Source organism: Vicugna pacos, chromosome 16 (genome assembly GCF_048564905.1).
Source record: "Vicugna pacos chromosome 16, VicPac4, whole genome shotgun sequence".
Lineage (NCBI taxonomy): Eukaryota > Metazoa > Chordata > Mammalia > Artiodactyla > Camelidae > Vicugna > Vicugna pacos.
This window is the reverse complement of record NC_133002.1, coordinates 36,034,333-36,045,070: the sequence shown is the minus strand read 5'-3', so window position 1 is coordinate 36,045,070 and position 10,738 is coordinate 36,034,333. Positions and strand designations below refer to the sequence as shown.

The 10,738-nt window shown below is 51.7% G+C and overlaps 1 protein-coding gene across 1 annotated transcript; it reads left to right on the top strand.

The window, feature by feature from the left end:
• The first annotated feature begins 400 nt into the window (after positions 1 to 400).
• HOXB4 (homeobox B4) lies at positions 401 to 3,441 on the top strand. Its single transcript, XM_031686091.2, has 2 exons — positions 401 to 1,062; positions 1,900 to 3,441. The coding sequence occupies exons 1-2, from the start codon at positions 606 to 608 to the stop codon at positions 2,196 to 2,198; spliced, it is 756 nt and encodes a 251-aa protein (XP_031541951.2). The 5' UTR covers positions 401 to 605; the 3' UTR covers positions 2,199 to 3,441.
• Positions 3,442 to 10,738: the final 7,297 nt, after the last annotated feature.

The window sequence follows — 10,738 nt, the reverse complement described above, 5'->3', positions numbered from 1 at the left end:
CCCCACGCTTAGTGCCTCTCCCCCGTGTGGGTTCCCCTCTCCAGGCAGAGCCCCTAGTCTATCCCTCACTTAACTCCCTGCACAGACGCCGGGTGCAGGGTCTCCCTTCCGTCGTGAGGAGGGCCTGGGGGCCTAAGGAAGGCAGGGAATGCCCAGTGGAGGGGAGACAGGACAGGAGGGGCCACATCCGGAGCCCCAACTTCTGAGGGGATCCAGGGATGGCGCTCTGCCCAACGCCCCAACAGGCCCTAGGGTGGCAACCTGCTTGGTCGCTATCCCTCTCTCTCACTCCCTCCCTTTTCCCCCGAACCGGGAGAGCGAGGCGAGGAGGCGGTCGCCCCGCAGGAGCCCTATGTAAATCCTGGTGTTGGGTGGGTGGGGAGGGGGAAGAGAAGGGGAAATAAACCTCTTTGGCTGGAGTAGGGTCCGGGTGAGCAGATTTCCTTATCCGGGAATCGCAGGCGGGGCGGCCATTGGCTCCAAAGATCACGTGGGCCCCTAACTTTGTTCACTTGACAGTAAGTAGGAGGGCTTTCGGAAACAGGAAAACGAGTCAGGGGTCGGAATAAATTTTAGTATATTTTGTGGGCAATTCCCAGAAATTAATGGCTATGAGTTCTTTTTTGATCAACTCAAACTATGTCGACCCCAAGTTCCCTCCGTGCGAGGAATATTCACAGAGCGATTACCTACCCAGCGACCACTCGCCGGGGTACTACGCTGGCGGCCAGAGGCGAGAGAGCAGCTTCCAGCCGGAGGCGGGCTTCGGGCGGCGCGCGGCGTGCACCGTGCAGCGTTACGCGGCCTGTCGGGACCCTGGGCCCCCGCCGCATCCGCCACCACCCCCGCCGCCCCCGCCACCGCCCGGCCTGTCCCCTCGGGCTCCTGCACCGCCGCCCTCCGGGGCCCTCCTCCCGGAGCCCGGCCAGCGCTGCGAGGCGGTCAGCAGCAGCCCCCCGCCGCCTCCCTGCGCTCAGAACCCCCTGCACCCCAGCCCGTCCCACTCCGCGTGCAAAGAACCCGTCGTCTACCCCTGGATGCGCAAAGTTCACGTGAGCACGGGTGAGTGCGTGGGCACCCTTTCCCCCTCCCACCCCAACGCTTTACACCAAAGGGACCTCGGAGGCATGGGGCGGGGGTAGGGGGAAGAGCCAATTGTCCCCGCTATAAACTCGCCATTGCCGGAGATTTACGGTCGCCTGTTTTCAGAGTCACATAATTACATCCCCCATAAATTTTTATGGCCTGGTGGGCCCCACGCCTTTGAAGTCGGTTCCCCATCCTCTTTGCCATTCCCACCAGCGACTTTTTCGCCAGGGAGATGCAGTATCAGTGAAGTTGGAAATTGAGGAGGGGTGTAGAGGTGGGGGAGGAGAAGAGGGAGGAGGTAATCTGTATTTAAGCGGAGAGTTGAGTCAACTCCCAGTATTTATTTTTTCCTTTCTTTCCTCTAGTCTGGCTTCTTGGCTTGAGAAGTGGGCAAAAGTTTTTACTGGGGGCAGGCACTGTTTGGAATCTGAGCAGAGAGGGTGGGAACTAACAGAAGAAAGCCCTAGTGAAGCCCTCCTCCCTTTTTCACCCCTCATTCTCCCATCCCAGGCTCCAAGCCAAGTGGGGGGAGAGAGGAGGGATTGAAACCTCCTGAAGATTCTCCCCCCCACCCCAGACACCCAAACAACAACGTCGAGACCACACAACCCTCCAAAACTTAGAAATCTTTTTCTCTTCCTGGGGTCCCGCTTTCTCTTTCGTCCCCACCCCCTCCGGAGGAAGAAGAGGTGGCGGGAGAGGGAGGGAGGGAGGGAGCAAGACACTGTGTTAGCTGTAAGAAAGGGCTCTCCCTCCTCCCTTTCGGGGCAATAAAACTTTCTCTTTCTCCCTCTCTCTGTGTGTGTCCAGTAAACCCCAATTACGCCGGTGGGGAGCCCAAGCGCTCTCGGACCGCCTACACTCGCCAGCAGGTCTTGGAGCTGGAGAAGGAATTTCACTACAACCGCTACCTGACGCGGCGCCGGAGGGTGGAGATCGCCCACGCGCTCTGCCTTTCTGAGCGCCAGATCAAGATTTGGTTCCAGAACCGGCGCATGAAGTGGAAAAAAGACCACAAGTTGCCCAACACCAAGATCCGCTCGGGTGGCACCTCAGGCGCAGCCGGAGGGCCCCCTGGCCGGCCCAACGGAGGCCCCCCTGCGCTCTAGTGCCCCCCGCACGGGAGCCGAGAACCTCGGGGCGGGGGTGGGTTCCGTGCGCGGGGAGGGGTTTGTGGGGAGATGCGGGAGGGGACCCTAGGGCCTGGGCCCAGAAAAGCCTACCTGCCCTCCCCTCACTTTGTCTATTTACACGAATAAATGCAGAGGAGGGGGAAGGGGAAGCTTTATTTATAGAAATGACAATAGGGAGCCGGGCAAGGCCCCCCAGAAGCAAGGTTCAAGTCTCTGGCTTTCTTCCTTAAAAAAAAAAAAAAAGAAGAAGAAGAAGAAGAAGAAGGAAGAAAGAAAAAGACAGAAAGAGAAATAGGAGGAGGCTGCACTCCTCGTTTTCAGCTTTGGCGAAGATGGATCCACGTTTCATCTTTAATCACGCCAGGCCCAGGCCCATCTGTCTTGTTTACTCTGCCGAGGAGAGGACGGGCCTCGGTGGCGACCATTACCTCGACACCCGGCTAACAAATGAGGCCCGGCTCGGCCGCCGCCGCCTCTGCTGCTGCCGCCGCTGCTGGAAGACAGCCTGGATTTTCTTTCTTTGTCCCCCATTCCTGACACCCAGCGAAAGCACCCTCTGACTGCCAGATAGCGCAGTGTTTTGGCCACGGTAACACACGCACACAACCTCCCTCCCACTCCGTGCCCTCTTACGGGGACGCTGACCGCTCACCCCTTGCACGCGGGGCTGGGGAAGGGGCAGCAGGACGGGGACAAGCGGAGGTGGGGGGCGGCCTCGGCTTCGCAGGAGCAGGGCAGGGCAGGGCAACTGAGTCCGAGAGAAGAGAGAGACCTAGAGAACAGGGGGCCTTCCTCTGGAAGGTCAAGCCATTCCTGGCGGGCTGACGGGGCAGTTGAGTTCTGGGAGCTGGGCACAACCCTCTTGCCAGTCTGGAGTTGTACAGGGGAGGAGGCCTTTTCTCCTAGACAGGAAATGAATGTGAAACTAGGAAATAAAATGTGCTCTTCCCATCTGGGAGATGATGTTACAGAGACCTCTCCCATAGTTTATCATTGTTGCATTGATTATTATATTATTATTATTATTATTATTATTATTAATTATTATTATTATTATTTTATGTCATGTGCTTCCTCTCTCCTATTCTTTCTGACATTCCAAACCAGGCCCCTTCCTAGTTCTGGGGCCGTGTGAGTCTAGAACCCTTCGTTGGCGTGAAAATGTGTGTCCTGTACAGAGTGACAATAGAAATAAATGTTTGGTTTCTTGTGACCAGCACGGCGTGTTTTTGTTGAAACCTTGATGTAACGATGCAGATGAATACCACCCAGCATATATTTTTAAGCACCCCAGACCATTTGGCCTCACATTGTATGTGGCTGAGGAATTTTTTCAAAGGGTCCAATGGGAATTTCTATCTCAGAGGACTCCAAATTGTGGTAGCTGGTTTGTTTTCCTTTTTGGGTGGATGTGTTTTGTTTGGGGCTTTTAATTTTTTCCCTGTAGTCCAAAAATGCACTGAAAGGACTGGGCGGGCTGATTCCAATCCCTAATGGGGGGAAAATGTTTCATTGTAGGACACAAGAGGCTTAAGTATGGCAAAGGCTTTCATATTGTGATTTATTTGTCATAAGCAAATAAAATGCGGTTAAGCTGTCTCCTTCTAGACAGACGGCTCTTTGCTTATTAAAGTTCCGAGAGAGGATTCTGCGTGGCCAGCCTCTTTCCTCCTGCGTAAGAAGGTATCGTTTTCCTCTGAGGTGTTTAAGGCTTTAATGAGTCTAATTTTTTGCACAGATGTTTCTGGGTGTTTGCAGGTTTTCAGAGTATTTTTATATTACAAAGGAGCTAGCCGGTGCCATAGCTCAAACTCTGACAAGCAAATAGATAATCAAGAAGACAAATGGCCTCTTTTGTGAAGCCCTGCTCCTGTATTAATTTTCATTTTCTTTCTCATAGAAAGTATCGAAAGTACGACTAGGGACCAAATAGCTTTCTGTCTCTGAGGTCCCAGTCACCCCTAGAATGGAGTGGGGGAAGGGGATGGGGGTGCAGGTGACCCTCAGAAGCTCTGTCAGGCTTGGGCCGCTTTGGGACAGCACCCAAGAGAAGTTGTAAGGTCTGGGGTCTCCAGCCTCAGCACTCTGGTCCTGTGGTAGCCCTTGGTACAGCCATCCTGCCTCCCAAATCTCCAGGCTCCGGAGAGTATATGCAATTAAAAGTCATTTTTCGGTCCCCTTTCCCTTCAGAAAATAAAAATAGCCAATTCCACCAGCGCATTTTATTGTTGTTTGTTTTGTGTTGCTCTGAAGTGTAGTGCCTGGGCATTTGAGGCTGGGTAGGGCCCGGGTCAGACCGGGCCGGGGTTCACCGCGTGGGTAGGGGTGTTTGAAATGCCCGTTTCACTGCTGGAGGGAGACTCCTAGCAAATTGCCCAGACCTGGAAGATGAGAGCGGCGGGCTTTGTTTTCGGTGGAGTCGCGGTGTGATGTTTAGCTTCCAGGGGATGCGGCCTTCCTTCCCTTCCAGAGGGGGAACTGTTCTTAAAAAGCATATGCACCCCCCCAGGAATGTCTCTATAGAACCAAATCAAAGCTGCTCTTAGGAAGGTATGAATAGAATAAAAAAAGATTTCTATGGAGCTTAAAGTTCACAGCCATTCTGTGTAGACAAGAGCTAAGAAAAATGTGAGAATTATACAGAAAACCATTAATCACTTCTTTTCTTTAAATACGTATCCTCTCTCCTTTGTTATTATTCAACAGCAAATCTCCGCAGACCGGCTGTTGGGGGAAAAAAGTGTTAGCTGCCACTCCCGGATCTGCGAGGGGGAAAAAATTTGGAACCATAAAGTTGAAAACTTTTTTCTCTCAGTTTGGAAGAAGCCGTTCGTCATGAATGGGATCCGCAGAGTTCAGGCGAGAGGAGGCGAGAGGCGCAAAGGTAACAAAGCCCCCGCCTGGGCTGGCTTTTTTTTTTTTTTTTGGATCGTTTTATGAGCTCTTTTTACAAGGGAAAGAAGAAGCACTCTCTCGCCTCCTTTTTCTTTTTCAACTATCTTCGCAGGGTTTTTATGGTGGACGCTTGGTCAGGTTTGATGCCTTTTATGATGACTGATGCTTGAGTTGGGGAGAGAGAGGGAACTGACACCTGGAGAGTGTTTGAACTGATTGGGACTGAGGTGTCAGAGCTTCTGAAAAACCCCAGAAAATGTTGTTTTCGAGGCAGCTCAGAAGTGCTTTTTCTGGTTTTAGAAAATTCCGGAGGGCCTGGGGAGCCCTGGTGTGTGTGCATGTCTGTCTGTAGTGAGGTGCACTTGGGGCTGGTGTATTCTGTGACTCTGCTTGTCTAAACCGGGGGCTGGTGTCCCACATGTCTGTTTACCAGTGGGCTGTTGTCACTGCCATCTCCTGGAAAAATGGAATGCAGTTTGTGGATGGAATGCCTCAACCTCGGAGCTGGATATAGGTGGATGTCTTTGTTTTTACTTTTCCTGTCTAGTTTGGGATTCTAGACAAATATTTGCAACTCTCTGGAGCAGGAAACTGTTCCTTTCACAGGGGAGGTTCGTCAATGCTGGAATCTTCCTCTTTGACTCTGCCCCCCTTCTTCCTGGAGGCTCAGGGTTTACTCTGGTTTCCTTTTGCTCCTTGGTTTGGGGGCTCTGTTCCCCTCTCTGGGGCCCTGCTTCTGAGGGTGAAGGAGCCAGTGGACTCTGCCTCAGACCAGAATGCACTGGCCCCTTTTCCCTGGGGCTCACTGAGAGTTTGGAAGCAGGAGGCTGGCAGGAGAGAGAGTTCATGGAGAGGCCACGTTTTCTAGGCGATTAGCGCAGTATTAGAACCACAAAATGACCTCGGAAGCCCCTTGACCTCTCTGAGACTGGACATTGTGTTGGCTCTTGCCTCCTGCCCAGAAGGGAAAGTCACACCTCTGCAGGGAGGGGACCTTGTGTGTCCCATCTTCTCCACTCCCCAGCCCCCAATCCCTTCTTTGCTATCTTGGAATTTTTGGATTGTTTTCCTGTTACTGTCTACTGGGGAAAAAAGAAATAAAACTTTGAGCACAGCTCGGGGAGGGAGGTAGGGTGCTGGTCTGTCTCTCTGTGCAGACCTCCTTCCCTCAGCCAGACTCCACCCCCACCCCTGTCCAGTTCATCCTTCCTTCTTTCCTGTTTCTTTGGAGGGAGCTGAGGGAAGAAAGACAATGGGGGGCAGCTATGAGAGGTCCAGGAGCCTCAGAGAGCTAGGGAAACTAACCCTGGGTCCTAAGGAGGGAGAAGGCTCCTACTATGGCTACTGTTTCAAGGTCTGTTATCCAAATCCACAGCCTCTCAACCCATTTTCTGAAGTTCCTTTGTTTAGGAAGCTATTTTTAAAAATCACTCTCACCTCCTTCCCCTAATCCCCAATCCCACCCTAGCTACTCACGGAGCCCATGGAGTACCTCCCCACCAGAGGAGCAAGAGACGGGAGGAGGGCCAGTGTAGTCTATTCTGGCCATTTCCAGGGACAGCTGTGCCACATTAACCAAAGTTTCCAGCAACTTTTAATTTTGAGAGATGCGTGGAGGACTTGCTAAGAAGTGAACTCAGAGCCTTTTTAAATCTGCATTCTACTGGCTGGACTGAAAATCTACACCAGCAACCATCCTCTTAGGAGAGGATAGAGACAAAGGGAGAAAGACAGACAGACAGACAGGCTCCAGCTGGGAAGAGGAAATGTTCCCTTGAGTTAAGACTAGGAGGAAAAAACCTTGCTGGGGTGTATGTGGGGTGTTGGTTTGCATTTTGAATATTGTCTCCTGTATCTTGGGGACTCTGTCTCAGGCAAGGAATAACTGGCGTTGGTTGGCATTCTCTCCTTTGTCCCTGGGTGGCTTAATAAATGCTGGAGCTGGAGGCCTTGGTAAAAAAGGGAGTGAGCAGAAAGGCAAGCTGAATGGCTCCTGGAATGAAAATATTTGGGGTTCAGGGGATCTGTGCACCCATTACTCATAAGTGCAGATAACCAACTGTGAGCCCTCTGTAGACCCAGGTGACAAATATCTAGTCACCTGGGTCTTTATAAGCTGCTCTCTGCAATGTGAGGATTAGAGGACCACCACAGGGAAAGCGGGAGAAACAGTGGAAAGGGAAGGTTGGGGTTCCTTCAAGGGTTTCAGCCCCACAGGCAGAACTGCGGGATCTTCTGGCTCCTGTACTCCCAGATCTCAACCTCTGCAGAGCCCATCATTGAGGGCAGGCTCCCCAGCCCCCTGGGCTCACCTTCTTCGATTCTAGCGGCCACCCCAGTCCTTTGAATCTTTGGACCTCTCTTTCTCCATTTCCCCGGCCCTCCGGCCCTCTGCACCCTCCCTCCTACTTCCACCCACCTGAGCAGACTGGGAACCCACAGTCCGGCCAGAGCCCATCGCCAGAGCAGCCCCAGCACCGGTGGTGGGTCTCCCTGGGAAGCGGTGGCCTGGGAGGGGGGTCTGGTTGGAAAACGGAGTTGGGAAGTTTCCCAGCGTGAGTTGAGCGCTGACGGATTTGTGATCGGCCATAAAACCGGCGCGTTCAGATTCGTAAATCAATCTCGCCTTTCTCACAGTATAAACGTTCGCTTTATCGGCAGCAAGAAAGCGCCCCGCTCGCGCTCAGGCGCTTGTTTATTTGAACATGGACATTCCCAGGATCCGAAAAGAGTGTGGGCATTTTAACAGAACCTGTCCAGCGTGTCTTTGTGTCATCTGCTGTTCTTTTTTCTTGTCCTTTAAAAATAATTTTTTGGTTTCAGAGACTACTGTCCTCCCATGCTCCAGCATCTCTGTCTCCTGCTCTCTCTCCTTCCCACCCCCTTTCATATTTTTCGTTTAGACCTTAGCGAAGTGCTTTTCTTTGGAGGACCACTTTTAATGGATTTGTGGCCAGGACTTTGCAGCAAGTTGCCCTTGCTGGAGCCCGGCGTGGGGCTGAATTCAATACCAGTCTGCGTTTTGTCTCTGCACAATCAAAGCCGGCCACCCCCCTACAGAGCCTGGGCCTGCCGGCGCCCCCCGCCCGAGAGTTGGGAGCGGGATTCCAAGGGGTCTAGGCCGGCCCGGTGCCTTGGGCAGGGGCCGCGCTGCCGCTACCGCCGGACCAGACACCACGTGGGGGTGGCTGTTTTTCTCGGGGGTTGTTGGGGCACCTGGGTCCTCAACCTTCTCCCTGTTGAGTTGCTTTTGGTTCGGACCCCTCCAAACAAATCACTGGCAGCCCCTCGGCCCCATGTCCACCCCCCACCCCCAAAAGGCATCTCTTTTTCCCCGGTCTGCCTGCCCCTGCAGCCGTGGCTGCCCCAGCGCTGCTGAAGATAAGACTGGGAGTGTGGCCGACGGGCTCCTGCAGGAATGTCTTCTCTGCTTCCCTTTGCAACCCCATCCCACACTGTGGCCAAAGACTGCGATTCTGACCCTAACTGGTCTGCTCCTTCTGGCACCAAGCTGTATGTGAAGGTTTGGAGGGATTTTTTGTTTTGTTTTGTTTTGTTTATATCTGAGATGAAGTCTCTGTACATTTCTCTCTCCAGGCCCAGGAAATGGATTTCTCCTATCATCACCGGTGTTTAACCCTTTAATATGCAGCCCCCATCTTTTTAATTGATCAGTCTCCATTGTCTGCCAATTGGAAGTTCAGGGTACTAACACCTGGAAAATGGGGATGGGACAGATCAGGCCAACTTCAAAGCCTCTTTCTTCCCTTTCCTTCCCCTCCCCTGCAGTTCACATCTCCAGTTGTCTTCACTAGTGTGTTGTGGGGCAGGGTGTTACATAGGTATACAGAGACTGAGTGTCCACTTCTTTTGTGTAGGAACCTTAGTCCAGGTCTTTGTCTCTAGAGTGTATTCTCAGTCGGTCAGTAGAATTTGGTTCCCTGTAGTAGTAACACAACGGGAAAAAAAAGTCCCCCTTGTGGTTACTCTCAACTTTGGAAGCTCCCGATGCCATCTCTTTATCCTGTCCTTTTCCTGCCCTTTCAAAAGGCACCACAAAAGATTAAAAGGGGAGTTAAAGCCAGAAACCCCTTCTTTATACATATATAATCTAGACTTCTGAAGTATTTCTTTTGAAATTCATTCCTTTAGGAATTGTTAGTTATTTAAGAAAGAGGGGGAGTAGGTCCCACTAAGATAAACACCCTAGGAATGAGGGAGAGAATAGAGTTGGGGGGAATCTTGATCTTAAAAGATGCAGAGAGAGGAACTAGTAGCTGAGAAATCCAGGGGCTTGGAGAAGGGCTCCGAGCCCATCCCACCAGATGCCCCTGCAGACTATTTCTGCACCTCCACGAACTAAGCAGAAGCAGGAGGAGAAGGGAGACAGGAGAGGTGGGCCGTGGGTAAGTGTGTCTGGGGGGTGGTTACGGAGTGTAGGTTCAGCAGGTACAGATGCGAATGCGGGAGAGAGGAGAACTCGCTACTATTCCATTGGTGGGTTGGGGGGAACCTATTTTGCAGGAAAATTTCTCCTCCTGAAGGGGAAGGTCATAGTGGTCCTTTGAGCCTGAAATCGAAAGACCCCCTTCCTCCTCCTGGTCACGTGATTCATTAAATAATTAATGCCGAGGTTGCAGAATAGATATGTATTCGTCAGGAAAATCGCAGGCTCGGTCTCCCTGTTTCTGACGTGCAATTCAACTGTCCTTTGAAAAACAAGCCTGTACCCCGAGAAAAAAAAAAAAGAGAGAGGGGGAGAGAGAGGGAGAGAGAGAGAAAAAGAGAGGGAGGCAGCAATAAAACAGCCCCGCAGCCGGAGCCACACCACGGGCTGGGGTATTGTAAGTAGAAGGGATTTCTCACTACCTACCGCGTCTTATATGTCCATGTAAATTTATTGTTTGTTATTAATGTTATTGTCGTAAAATGTGACAAATAGCCATCTTCATTTCCTGCCATTTCTCTTCACGCGGTGCTCTGTGTGTTTATACCCATTGAGGCATTGCATAGAGATTTTAGGAATATTCCTCTTCTCTCTCTCTCTCTCTCTCTCTCTCTCTCTCTCTCTCCCTCTCCTCCAACCTTTTTCTTGATTTATAGCAATATGGGTGTCAGCTTCTCGGCCGGCGTGCCAGCCATTGTGTGTGTGTGTGTGTATGTGTGTGCGCGCGCGTCTGCGTGTGTTTGTGAGCGAGTTGTGTTGTTTATGGCCATGTCTTCGATAAATCATTTCTCACAGAAAATGATGTGGAAGCTGGGCTATTTCTGCGGCCGGGAGAGAGTCACTCTCGCAGGCACTTCCTCTCGATCTGCTCTGCTCTGCTCCCAGGAGTTGGTTATTTCAGACGATTTACAGTAATATATCAGCAGTTAATATGAAAGCTCTATAGCTGGAGGTCTTAAATTACAGCATCTGTGATTATCAATTAAGGCAAGATTTGTATAAATTTGGTAAACCAGAAATGCCTCATTGGCATATAAACCCAGTCAAAGACCACGACCTAATATAAAAATTGTATTTGCGAGCCTGAGAGAGCCAACATTCCTGCAGCAGCAGACAGAGCTTCATTTTTCAGCAGTTCCCCTCCAGGAGTCTGGCTGCTCCGAAGCCAACTGGG